The following is a 14,055-nucleotide window of genomic DNA, read 5'->3' on the forward strand; positions in this document are numbered from 1 at the left end:
GGGGCTTTAGACTCCTTCTGTTGAAGATGGTGTCTGGTTGGGTGTGAAAGCCTGTAGTATAGTAGCAGACAAGCAGCTGTGGCACATCGAGTCCCACATGCATGGACGCCGCTCTCTCTCTCTCTCCCTCTCTCTCTCTCTCTCCCTCTCTCTCTCCCTCCCTCTCTCCTATCTACCGTATGGAGTCCCACTGGCGACCAGCCACCAGGGGATTACAGGCACTTGATGTATGTGGAATATTAAACACCCAGCAGAACATGGCTTCTATTCTACAAGACTGACTCCTACACACTGGAGTGTGTGCAGTTCAGCAACACTTTTGTATTGTTCCAAGACAAGCCCATTTACTTGACTGATATTATTAATGACTGAACGTCTGGCGTAATTAGTTTATTATGCAAATTTGATGAACAGTTTTTGCACTGTGGAATTCATTTCATTTTGCACATACTCAAGAGAGAATGCCATATTATGCATTTGAACTCACAAGAGTCCATATTTTACCTTTAAACCAATCACCAGTAATGCACTTAAATCATATATGCGCCTCTAGGAACTGTCTGAATATGCTTTTAGTCATCATGGAAGTAGGGTCCCAATTGAACCGTACAACTCTGTGACGTTATTAATACAGCGCTGCATCTCCCCTACTGCGCAGGTACCAGCTGAATAAGATGGTGGTGGATACAGAGGCGGGGCCCTATAGAAACCGCACCGTCCTGTTCCTCGGCTCGAGCAGAGGCACCATCCTGAAGTTCCTCATCATGCCCAACCAGGACAACACCGTCACCAACACCAACGTCTTCCTGGAGGAGCTGGAGGGATTCAACCCTGATAAGTAAGAAGTTAAACTAAACAGCAAAGGGGTTAACAGAAATGAGTAACACATTTTGTACATTTTGAGGTACATACAGTGGAGGGACTTGCAATAGTGAGAGTGCTTGACAAGGAATAAATCACAGAAAGAACATGTATAACAGCAGAAGCTACCAGGAAAGGGTTAAGTGACATCTGGGGTTGATGGATACACAGCTAGGGGAGCTGGTGGTGTGATACGCCTAGATGAGGAGTCGCAGAAAAAAAAAAAAAAAACAACATGACATATCTTGAATTATGCAGAGAACCTCACCTATTCTTTGGGGAGGTTGAGATACATGTAATTGCTGCAGGAGCTGGAACAGTGTAACCTCATACCGAGAATACAAATAGGGCAAACAGAAAAGAAAAGGATTAGAGGCTAATATTCATTATCAGGAAATCTAAACATCTTCTAACGAGGTTAAAGCCATATAAAGGAGTAAGGGGAAAGAATCAGAAATTAATGAAATGATGATAAAATCACGCTATCATTAATCTTGAACAAAAATTGCATGCTATCAGGGAAATTGACCTCTTATCTTCGTTCTGAAGCTGAATCTGATCTTTCTAAAAGATTGAAATGGATAGGACTTCTAGTCCTTTTCAAATTAGGCAGAACATTGCATGATGCAGGCAGCTTTGAGACTACCTCGGACGTCCAACACCACGTAAAGGACACTGGGTACCACGGCCTTTTAAACTCTTCACTTTTGCTGTTGTTGTTTACTGTGATTCAGTATGCGACATGGTGGATGGCTGCAGGGGGAAGAGCGGGACTGTTCCACAGATGTAGCGTGCTTTGGTCGGTGATTATCTTTCACGAAGGCTAATTAGAAGCATTTAAAAAGAACGAGTTTCTAAACACTAGCTTACTATAGTGCTAATTGTGCCCCTTGATCTGATATTCAACATGCAGACAACAAAGGGAAACAAAGGATTATGTCTTGAACCATTTGTGTAGAAACACCCCGTCTCCCTACGGAAGAGTCTCATCTACCTACCATCAACCTACGGTGTTTCACTTTTGATTTACTAACGAGTGCGACTGCCCCCCTGTCTGCGTTCCCGTCCCCCTCCAAACTCTGCTCACTGAGTTGTGTCCCATCTTATTTATTCTGTTTCGTGAGTGACAAAATGAGGAATAGTGATGGCAGGAGAGGGAAGTCAGATGGGAGGACTAAGTGATGAATGTGCTGGTGTGAACTGGAGCCAGTGTGTTAGGGATAATTTGGTGCGTGTGGAGAGCCCAGTAGGAGGTCAGCGACTGTCCCGCTGTCTCAGCAGGCACCGAGCTAATCAGGAGAAAGAGCACATAGAAACCAGATCAGGTTTTTTTTTTTTTCTTTTGTGTTCCAGGCCCCCCCCCACCTCTCACACACACACACACACACACAGAGATGCCTTCTGCCCTGTAATGAACCTCTGGGTATGTAGACAGAAGCGGGACCACTAACACAGACGTCCTATAACAGAGGACAGCACAGATAAGAGATCACTGCAGCCAAATTGGTTTGTGATTGGCTGGCTTCCATAATGAACCAGGAAATGACCCGAGAGAGACGCACCATTAATGGGGCCGGTACCTTCTCCTATTTTCTCCAGCTGTCTGCCCCTTATTACCTTTTTGATCTAGGCTCTCTCTCTCTCTCTCTTATTTTCTTTTCATCAATTTCTCATTCATCTCATCTCTCATGCTTTCTTTCATTCATTCATTCTCTCTTTCTTTCTTTCTCTCTGTCTGCATTTTTGCATTTGCTCCATTTTTCTTTTTCTTGTTTATTCTCTTTACTCTCTTTTTCTCCATCTCTCTCCCTACTTTCCCTATCTGTTGTGAAGAATGAGCCATAGCTTGGCCTTAGCAAAATGATATATTCTCCTTAATGACCGTGAGCCCACCGCAATGTTATTACCATAAGCCATCCAGATACAACTGGTGCACTTGTGCATAAAAAGGTATAAATCCGCTGCCCAGAGGCAGGTATGTGCTCGCTAACGTAGCTCTAAGTACCAATTAGAACCGATACAGTTCCTGGCTGCTGTTTCCGATGGCCGTCCGACCCGTCAGACCTCTGCAATAAGCACAGTGCAGATTTAGCTTGACACTGCGACAACCGGCTACGTCGATGGCCTCTTATCACTTTTATTTTTATAATGCTTTTTATTTATAGAGCTGTTTACGTCTGGTGGTGTTTCACTTTGAGGCGTGAGGAATTTTGCTGCGGTAGTGAGGTCACAGGCTTAATGTGCCTTGGTCTTGGTCTGGTAATTGAAATTGCCTAATGCGTTTTTTGTTGTGTGTGCGTGTGTGTGTGTGTGTGTGTGTGTGTGTGTGTGTGTGTGTGTGTGCGTATGTGTGTGTGTGCTCCAGGTGTGCTGAAGACTCTCCCCAGGCCAGGCAGCTGTTGTCTCTGACTCTGGACAGGTTGAGCCACACTCTACTCCTGGCCTTCCCCTCCTGTGTGGTCAGAGTACCGGTGGCACGGTGCCAGCTCTACTCACGATGCATGAAGTAAGTCTACGCCGCGTCTACGCCGCGTTATGTTCTGGAACATAATGGGGCAGCAGGGTGGCATTCTTCAACCGCAGGACCTGGATTCATGGCCCTGTGTTGGCAATCATCCATCCTGCTGGAGGATCCTTGAGCAAAACACTGAATCCCTCCAGTACCAGCTCTAGGAGTGCTACCCTGAAGCTGACCTCTGACCTCTGACCTCCCTGTGGAGGTGGGCAAGCAAAAAATAAGCAAAAAGAGAATTTCACTACATGGATCAATAATGTATCACAACAACCCAACAACCAGTGTGGAGATGCCTTGAGCAAGGCTTAGAGCAAATGATAATAAAATGGCCCTCTAAATAGGATGAAAATATAATAAAACCTGTTAATGTTATAATAATAAATGTCAGTACATGTAATAATATCACATTATTACATTAACCAGCAATTGTTAAATGTAAATGTAAACAATTATAAGCAGGTAATAACTCAATATTATGTATTAACTAAATGCTACTTTTACATCATCAGTCAAAAGTATGTTACACCCTAATAATCGCCGGTTAATATAATGTGATATTGCATTTATCGGCAATTTTTTACATTAACAGGTTTAATACATTTTCAACCTATTTTGAGGGACATTACATTACATACAGTACTGTGCAAAAGTCTTAGGCACCCTAGATTTTTTATATAAATTTCTTAGAAGTCTTAGATGTTTATTTGTTTTCTGCAATAGTGTGTCAGTGCAGCTTACAGGTGTGAATGTGTGTAGCTGTGTGAATGTAAAGCAGGGCAGTACACACACACACACACACACACACACACACACACACAGAAATACAGACTCACATGCCCTTACTGGCACTTTACTGAGTCTTGATGCCTCTGGCTGTTGTCTGTTAGGCCCCACTGACACACTGACACACACCACCACACACACTATCACATCAGGCATGCAATGTGTGCATTGAACCAGGTGAATCACAGAGGCGTGTAATCCAGAACACATTAAGAAAGGCCCACATGCTGTCTGGGGTGTGTTTAGTGTGTGTGTGTAATGTGTTTAGATGTGAGTAAGGGTTAATGTACTGTATGCCTGTGTTTTCGGGAGCTCTTAGTCACGCTTCAGCAGCTTCGTGTCTGTTGTTTTTTTTAGTTCTTTGAAGAGTGATACTGAGTTCTGTTGTTTGTTTGTTCTGTCTGGTTACAGTTTATTGTGTTTAATGTACTTTTTGGATGTATTATCATAAGTTACTGTGTGCTTGGTGTTTGAAAGCTGCTGCCAGTAGAATTTGAAACTTGCTCGATCGGTGGCAGGTTTTGCAACTGCGGTGGCCAATCTATGTGTAACAAAATAATATATTTATATAAACATTTTAGTTTATAGATTGGGCTAGTTTTTGCATATCAGGTTTGGAATGTATTAAGTTTGCCCAATGCTAATGACACAGCACTCGCTCACCTTGTATTCAGTAATGCTCGCTCGCCCAGCGTTTGTATCACAATGTGTGTTTGTGAGATATTTTTACTGGCGAATATTTTAGCTACAACTAGATCAAGCTAGCAAAGCAGCTTTGCCTTACAGAAGTGAAGTTTGGGCAGCTAAAGAAACATTTTGGCTAATATGATACTGAAGGACAGCGCATCCTACCGGAGCGTAGATATTGGGACAATTGGGTTAATGAATGCTTATCCTAATTATTGCAGGACTGTAGTAACTTCAACTACAGCAACAGTTGATGCTGCTCACCTAGCTAGGCGCTGTGGGACTGGACAGCATCTGTACTTGTCTGTGTATGTGTTTGCCTATAATATAATAGAATACTTCCATGCTTCCATGCACAAACCAGTGAGGCGGTCCTCTTCCTGTTTTGGTTGAGGCTCCTCTTTTGTACTGTGAGTCCTGCACATTTCACGCCAAATCATCCCTCGGGACACACAAAGTAAACACATAGAAAACAACACAGAATAAACCAATTTTCACTGCAAAGGTTTCATTTTTCTACAGCCATTATACTATGCTATCAAATTAATTTGAGAAAGATATATTGAGGTTAATATCCTACATGCAGGAGCTTTAAGTGAGTTTCTGTGTGTGCTGTCCTGCAGGAACTGCATAGCGTCCAGGGACCCGTATTGCGGCTGGACCAGAGGCAGCACCTGCTCCTTCCTCAGACCTGGGACCAGGTAAGAGTCCCATCTGTCTGGACAGACGTCACTCTGACTCACACACTGTCTCGCTCTGCTTCATATACTTGCCCTGTGTCAGCAGACAGCTGCTGCTCTGACTGTTCGTCATACCGACTGTCTGCTTTATTTTTCTGTCTCGGTCTTTTTATCTGTCTGTACTTTACTGTTTTACCACATCTCCGTCTGTAGCCTCTCTTTGAACAGAGTGTTTTTTTGTTTTTTTTGTCAGTCCTCTCAAGGTTATCTTCCTGAAAGCACACCTAGAGGACCACCCGTAGAGACATCCTATATATTATTTATCTGGTCTGGAAGTTCTTAGTTCTAAGTGTGACTATTTGAGCCTCCAAGTAACATCTGTGTCCTCTAAGTAGCCTGTCACACCGTCTGCTCTTTGTACAGTTATTGATTCAGGATGTCTGCTGTTGGTGTTAAACAATGCTACATTCTTTCACTTAGCTTGCTATCAAGTGGTGGCCATATAACACTGTCTGTGTGTGTATGTTTGTGTCTTTGTCTGTGTGTGATTTTCCCTATGTCTGTGTATGGGGATGTTTGTGTGTGTGCTTCTCCAGTCGTATAGCACTGTCTGTGTGTGTGTGTGTGTGTGTGTGTGTGTGTGTGTGTGTGTGTGTGTGTGTATATATGTGTATGTGTGTGTGTGTGTGTCTCCCTGTGTCTGCGTGTGTTTGTCTCTGTGTATGTGCGCTTGTGCTTCAAAAAAGTTGTGTGCATGTGTATGCGTTCGTCTGTGTCTATGTCTGGTTCTATGTCTGTGTCTGGCTGTGTGGGGGTGTGTGTGTGTGTGTGTGTGTGCGTGTGTGTCACCTTTCTCTGCCTGCTACTTAAGCATGGCTGGCTGTCTTGGCAGCTCACCTCTAGTTGTGGGCTGCCTCCCTCCTCTCCGCCCGCATCCAGTGAAATCAAATCTCTCTTTAGTCAGGCTGCTTATTGCATTAGGCGTTCAAAACACAGGTATAGTGCCAGCAGAACAGACAACGAGGGCCTTAAAGACCACCTCAGGCTGCCTGCTTATACTATTAAAGGCCTCTGTGTTGGTCTTGATTTGATTTACCAAGGGCGGTCAACTCGGCAATCGATTTTGCATTGAGTTGCTGTGGATTTCCGCTTTGTGGAATAATGCAACCTCTCTTTGCTAGAGGAGATCATGTAGGATCTCAGCAGTTGCCATTATAAACATTAGATTGTAATCTGGACGATATTGGAGGAAGAGAACTAATGCATTTTTCTTATTACAGTAGTTGTTCTGTTTGTTCATATTGCTTTATAGGAAGCAAAAGGTGGATGTTTTGTTTTATTACTGTAGCTATGTGTGTGCCAGTTTATCCCATGTTCATTTTGTTCACAGTTATTATCCCACTGCTAAACAAGGTGAGGTGGGCTAGAGAGAATGAATCCTTCATCTCATTTAGCTTCTCCCTGTCGAGAATACAGTGACAAAACACTACCATTATATAGTAAACAGCTACTCTCTAGATTGCCATCCTGCCGACAGTGTGTACAGTACTCAACACACACAAACTCACACACACAGACACAGAGACGAACACATACACACCCCAATGTACAGACAGCAGCGCTAATGTATACAAATTAAATGGCTCACAGTCTGTGAGAGGCAGCCAACTGAACACAAAACATAATTCTTTATTAAGATGACAAGCGCTGTAGATTCACAGCACTGCCCAGCTCATTTCTCACAGCGTTTCCTACGAATTAAAAGCCTGAATGCTGGCTGGGTTGCGGTCTGGGCCTTTAGCTAATTGCAGAATACTGACTCTGTACTCACTTGTCCTCATGAGCCTGTTTCAGCAGCCTTGGGACATTCCTTCGCACTGAAAAAAGGCTTCTTTGTGGGCTAAACAATGCTTCTGCTTGAAGAACTACTTGAACCTCTAAATGGTTCTTTACGTCTCCATGGAGAATCAATAGTTGTTCCATGTGGACCCAAAGAGTTGTTCACTGGGTTTGACTGTGATTTTCCTTAACTCAAGACATCGAGAGACAGCGCCTCTGCGATTAGCGTTATCCACCCATATAAACCAGGAAATTCAAAGATCATTATCTGATCGTCAGTAAAAAAGATGTTGGCCAACATGCACCAAAACATGCTCTCTTCCCACACCCATGCTTGTAATTTTAAAGAAATCTCTTTAAAGAACCAAATCTCCATATCTCTAAGATCTCCAAGTCTTAGTGAAGTTTAAAGTCTTTGGTCACAAGTCTGAGTTAAATCTCAGACAGTCTGTTTAAACCACAACATGGAAACTTTACATCCAGCTGATTCTTATTTGGCTTGTCATAGATCAGACATTGGCTAAATATAATAGTAAAGTCTTTGTAACCAAAATTACAAATGGCTCTGTATCAGACTCCATGCTGCTGTTTTGTCAGAACCGTGCATCAGTGACATTTAGATATGTCAGTCATGCACAACCAAAGTAGAAAAAAACAAACATTTTATACAATGCAACAATGAATGCAGTTCTTTTACAGATGCTCAATGTTCACGAGCCACTAGTCTAGAGTCCAAGTCAAGTCTGAAGTCAAATTTGAGTGTGAGTCACAAACTTGAGTCCCCCCTAGGCAGTCAGTATCTAATTCAATCGTTCATTAAAAAACCTTCAGGTGTAAATCTAGACGCACTGTGAGGTGCAATGAGTGCCGAGGCAGCGTGTAACTCAACAACTGTGCCACTGTGATTAGCTTTCTCTGCCCACGTTGGCTAATGTATGCATTCACTACATACTTGGTCAATGTGCACACTGACCGCTCAGTGTGTATATCGAATATTTTCCCACGTCTGACATCCAACATCCAAATCAGAATGAAGAATCCTGTGTGGTTCTTACAAAGGTTCCTTCATACAGCTGATTTAGAAAATGTCATTCTTTGTAGCACCACTTTATAGCTCTGTAAAACAAACTCTTTGGTCAGAGGGTTATGCTATTGCACAACCCAAAAATTAAATTACTTCTCCAAGGCCTTTTGAGGTTGAAAAGTATTTTTTTCTTGTAACATGCTTTCATGGTAAATGTACATGTTCTCTTATGTAGCCTACACACGCATGCACATGTGCGCACACACGCACACTTAATCAAACACACACACACACACACTCATAGTCTGTCGATAGTAACTTGGTGCTGTTTCCCCTGATACGAGCCATGTCTAAGAGCAGTTGTGTTTTCCTTGGTCTCGTGAGCACCTGGTCTCTCTGTGCTATTCTCATTTCCTCTCTGGTTCCTCAGTCTGTCATATGTTATTGTCAGGCCATCCTCTGAGTTTTCCATGGTCTCCTGTTCCCCAAATGGGAAATGAGTTTTAAAGCACACATAAAGCTGCAGCATTACTTTCAGAGATGAAGATATCATTCCTCTAGAAATGGTATTGTGGGAAGTTTTTTTTTCTTGACCATGTTGCTTTCACTAACGTTACAAATTCTCTCTGGTCCAAATACTTTTTCATAAAGGTCTAATAACAATGTAGTCATGAGGGTAATTACAAGTTGATTGAAAATAATTATTAAACAAGTACAGTTCTCTCATGGTAAAACCTTTTTTTTTATGTCCTGCCACCAAGGTACACGGTATGCAGGACAATTATGGCGTAAATTATGTCTGTCTGTCTGTCTGTATGTGTGGAGATACATTTTTGTGAACATAATAACTATATAACTAATAACAAAACATAATAGAAACTTCATATTCGCACCACAGGTTCCCCCCATACAGCAGACAATCTGATTAGATTTTGGAGCCCCTTGCTGCATAAATTTGCATATCAGTGAGGAAAAACTGATTTTCTTGAAACTACTATAACCCCTTAATGCTTTAAGATACAAAGATCATATTGATACCGCCCATGTGTTATGCGAAGAAGTATGCTGACATATAATTAATTGCATTAATTACCAGTATGTGGTAATTAATGCAATAATTAGCGTTATTAATGGCCTCATTAGCATAACTGCTTATGTTTAATATTTCATGGTGATTATGGCTGGACATGAGGCATCTCAAGTGCCTCTTGTTTTCTTCTGCACTTTCCTTGAATCCTTACACTTTATATAACATGTCTACCTATGTAGCTGGTGCAGGAGCATGTGCGATATAACCTCTCGTGTAACTCGCTGTCGTCCGCTGTAACATTGCGATAGTTTTCCTTTATCAGAGTGGATCTGTGCTGTGGTGTCAGTGGCCAAGCTGCTGCATGCTGCCTCTGTGTCTTCTGATTAATGACTGTGTCTCCTCTCCTCTGCAGACTGCCGTTCGAGCAAGATGTTGAACAGGGAAACGTGGCCCACTTGGGTGACTGTGACGGTAAGAGGAGTGATTCTCAGTGTGTGTGTGTGTGTGTGTGTGTGTGTGTGTGTGTGTGTGTCTGTGCCAATTCTGTAAGTGTTATAGCTCATAGCTCTCCTGTCCTACTCGGGTCCTTACATAACGTCTTCCTCTCCAGGGTAAACAACGTGATACGGTAAAACAGAGAAAGGGCCTGGTAGTTTCAAGTCACCTCAACAGTGTATATGGGAGAAATCCCCAAATAAACAGAGAAACAAGTCCCAGTCCATCTCAGTACTCTGTAGAATCTCTCTTCTCCCAAGAGCAACCGCTGTCATGCAACATAAGGATGGCCTGCTAGTCTCATTTTGTCTCAGAACTGGCAAGAAAATCCCCATGTATGTTTTAGTTAACTTTGTTCTTCTTGCTGTTTACTCTGTCCTTTGGTGATGTTTAGAAGCTCTTAGTCGTATGCTATCTTTGCTTTGGTCTGGTAGATTTTAGTTGCGTACTGTATACATCTGACTAATTATATTCAACTCCAGTTTAAATTCGCCTTGATGTTTTTTTTTTTCTTTTTCTTCTTGTCATCATGAAAATAGCAGTGGCACACAGCAAAGTGAAATCTCCAGTCTAGATACACAGCAGTGCCGGCTACTCCCATGGTTCCCCCTCGCTTTGATCTGAGCACTAATTCCGATGAGGCATTCGTGCAAATTAATCCTATGCCTCTGCGAGTTCCCCGAGTTCATGTGCCACGCTCCCTGAGAAAAGAACAGATAAATATTGCATAACGGGAACCGCGAACAACTCTAATCCTGTTTCAGATGGAGCTCTGTTTGATGCTGCTCTCTCACTTCGGGTCCTCTGACCACCGAGTCCCGGGGGGAACGGCCCCTGTAACCGTCTTCGCTGACGGTCGTTCCATAGATGGTGAAGTTAAGCTTGTTTTTTGTCTTCATCAAGCTGCTCTCGGCCTGCTCTGGATCCCATATCTATCTAATGCTTTGTCGAAGTTATGGGGAACCTGTTTGATGCTGACTGAACCTTACTGTTGGTCCAGCGCGAATTCTGAATTGCAGATTTACATGCTGTGAACATGAATTATGTGAAAATTACTTTCCTCCACCACAAATTGGATTCTGTAACAACAGCACAAATTGGACATGGCATATTCAGATGAAGGTTGGCTAACGGTTAAGTTTAGGCATGTAAAACGACTTTGGTTAATGTTAGGGAACGGCTTTGGTCATAGTTAAATAAGAACATTTTTCGCTAAAAACAAAAACTTCACAAATTGAACTCTGGTCGCTGGCATTGAAGGCATCTGCCACCCCAACCACAGCACCTTTCTACACTTTCTACTGCGCTACTTCAATGTGAGACAAATTTGTTTCGTGCTGGGAACACAGAAATTTAACACTTTGCGTGCCGCCGACACGTAATTTGGTGTTATGTGTTAATTTCACATATTTGTGTGAGATCGGGTTGTCCTGGTCAGTGAATGTCTGCGACTAGCCAGAATCCCATGGACTCTCAATAAGTCTATTTTGTAGGATAGATATTGCCGTGCATCTATCCTGGATCCATCCTGCACTTGCGGCCACTGCAAATTATTATTCAGTGAATGTCGTGAAGTAAACCTGAACAGACATATTATAATACAAAACTCTCTCAAATGACTAGACGACTCCATGCACCTTCCAGTTGCTGAAATATCTGTGGAGTAATTGCATTCCAAATAATTTATCTTCCACAAGGGAACCACATACACTGTTGTGCAGGAAGCTTGTAATTAAAAGTGTAACTTCTACGATCTCCACTGTACTTCTGCGCTACACCAGTGGGTGAGAGATGGAGATAAGATACGATAATGCTCATTGCTAATTAAATACTTTACGGCCCCAGTCTTGGATCCTCTTCTGTCCTGAACTTGTTACAGTGCAAGGTCCAAGCAAAAATATGATCGCTCCGATTTTTACTCGTCAAATATCTCCGTTACAAAGAGATGAAAGCAGTGGCTCTCCAGCAGAGCGGGTGGTGTCCCGGTGGCTGCTCCTCTTGAACCGGTGTCAGATAGGGATGTACTGTCCTGCCTTTGAGGATGTGGCCAGGGGCTCACTGAATTTCTGAGCTCTAAGGCATGTTTGATCCCCCACCTGATCCTGTCATGAAATATGCCGGGGCTCAGTTCTGTTGACCGAGGTGAGCTCTGTTGTCACTAGATGAACGACACGGCGGCATTGCCATGGCAGGAAAGTGAGCCGGCATCTATCTGTCGGCTGCCAGAATCACTTACACAACACTTTGTCTCAGACACGGTGATGAACTTAGTGCCGCAGCCTCTCTTTTCATCATATCTCTTTTTCATTTGACACTTTCTTTGTCTCTGATATGGATGCTATTTCAGTTTTTCCTGTACCTAGTTTCCGCTGAGCCCATCATTCTCTGTCTTCCTATAAGACAGAGATTCTTTCGGCCAAATGCAAACTCAATAGGCAGTCAGAGGAAGACAGAGAGGCGCAGCTTCAATAGGCTTGTTATGACAATCTGTCACTGACACTGTTAGACTTTGAAAACTTGTGAGGAATGATCTTTATTCCGACATCACTCTCTCACACATTTGCCTTGACTTAATTTCTTTCTGGCGCCTGCGCACCTGCTCTATATGTGTCTCATTGTCTGTCAGCTTTTTTCTCTGTGCTTCTCTTTATGTGCTTTCTTCTCCTACACACACACAGGACATGTTCTCTACACCTGTATACACACACACACACACACACAAATTCCACAGGGATTTGGATTGGTGGAATAGACAGAAGGCTTTTGGTTGTTGAATTTTTCATATCTCTATATTGGACCCATTCCACCTGCCTGTATCTTGACCCAGCAGATGGGAGGTAAGATATGGTCTGGCCTATCCATCTCTCTTCTGGGAAATTCAGCAATCTCATTTTCAGTCTGTCTCTCCTTACTTCTTTCCTTGAGTAAGAATCTTTCTCCGCAGTGGCATCAGACTGCCTCCGTGTCAAATTAGCGTCTGCTGGATTTTCCCTCTCTGGCCCTGTCGCTTTCAAAATTCATTATGATAATCACAAAAAACCTAGCTTTCTCATCTCTATTTAACATATTAGGCATAAGGTTTCCAGTGAGGCAAATGGCCGGGTTAAAATTAAGGTTGGGTCGGTTGCAATCAGCTTTTTAGGTGAAAATAATGACCAGTTTTGGCTTTGCAGCTTGTCTAGAGAGGAACAGCCGGTGTACTGTGCCACAGTCTTAGCTCCAGTGCCTCGTCTCTCCTGCATGCCTCATCTCTCTCCAGTCCCAGTCTGCACAGCCTTCAGAGGAGCTTTGTCGTCAGACCTCAAAGGGAGATGGATGGACGGCCTCACTTAGAGCCCAGCTAACTACCTCCCCTTTTCTCCTTAGCCAGAGAGAAGTAGTAGCTGGAAGGAGAATCGATTTTCATCTCTCCTCTGGCTGATGGCGGTCGAATAGATATCAAGGGTGAATCTGTAAAGGGGAAAGGAATGGGTTGAGAAGAGTAGAGGAGAGGAAGGGAGGAGAGGTTGGGTAAATCAGATCAAGGAGTACAGAGCAGAGCAAAAAAGAATGAGTGAGACAGAGCAGAGAGAATGAGGGTGAGGGGGACTGAGAGATCATAGGAAGACGGGAAACTTTGAGCATTGGGGAAGGGTGAAAGAGTTCAGGAGATCAGAAATGAGGAGATGTGAGGGTGAATAAGGGACGGAGCGAAGTGATTGGAAGAGAGGGCGCAAAGAGTGAGGTCAGAGGAGGTGAGAAAGAGAGGTAGGGCGGGGGGGGGGATTAATCACACCCGAAACTGAGACGGAGAGGAGGTTGAAGGTGGATGAAAGCTTTGAGAATAGGGGAGGTGAGGGCGAGGAGGTGCTGTTGTCACGGGTACCAGGCCGGGTCGGTGTGACAAATGGACTGAGAGAGCCACCGGCGGCTCCTCTGCCACAGAGCCGTCACCGGCCTCCTCAGCGGGCTGCTGGCCAGGCTGTAACTCTGCCTGTGTGATGTGAACCGCCTGCCTCTGACCCTCCCAATACACATACCACACGGCCTCATCACTTTGTCACAATAAGGATTCCCACTTTCTTTCCTAGTTCACACTATCTACTATCTACTATCTCTCTTTACTTTGTATCTTTTATTTTTTCTTCATTCTTAAGTGAGG

The 14,055-nt window shown here is 43.5% G+C and overlaps 1 protein-coding gene across 1 annotated transcript in view; it reads left to right on the forward strand.

Annotated features, from left to right (window-relative positions):
• Positions 1 to 14,055, forward strand: part of LOC139642193 (semaphorin-6B-like) — a gene marked incomplete at its 5' end in the record, with an annotated part of 29,089 nt that overhangs the window by 1,301 nt on the left and 13,733 nt on the right. The window contains 4 exons of the mRNA XM_071516974.1: positions 659 to 838; positions 3,227 to 3,367; positions 5,470 to 5,547; positions 9,832 to 9,890. Of these exons, the coding sequence (XP_071373075.1) occupies positions 659 to 838; positions 3,227 to 3,367; positions 5,470 to 5,547; positions 9,832 to 9,890 (458 nt within the window). The remainder of the gene's footprint in view (positions 1 to 658; positions 839 to 3,226; positions 3,368 to 5,469; positions 5,548 to 9,831; positions 9,891 to 14,055) is intronic.

Source organism: Centroberyx affinis, unplaced genomic scaffold (assembly GCF_046629955.1).
Source record: "Centroberyx affinis isolate AG114_WGS23_722 - 3 ecotype Tasmania unplaced genomic scaffold, CSIRO-AGI_Caff_v1 ptg000038l_1, whole genome shotgun sequence".
In the NCBI taxonomy this organism is placed as follows: Eukaryota; Metazoa; Chordata; class Actinopteri; order Beryciformes; family Berycidae; genus Centroberyx; species Centroberyx affinis.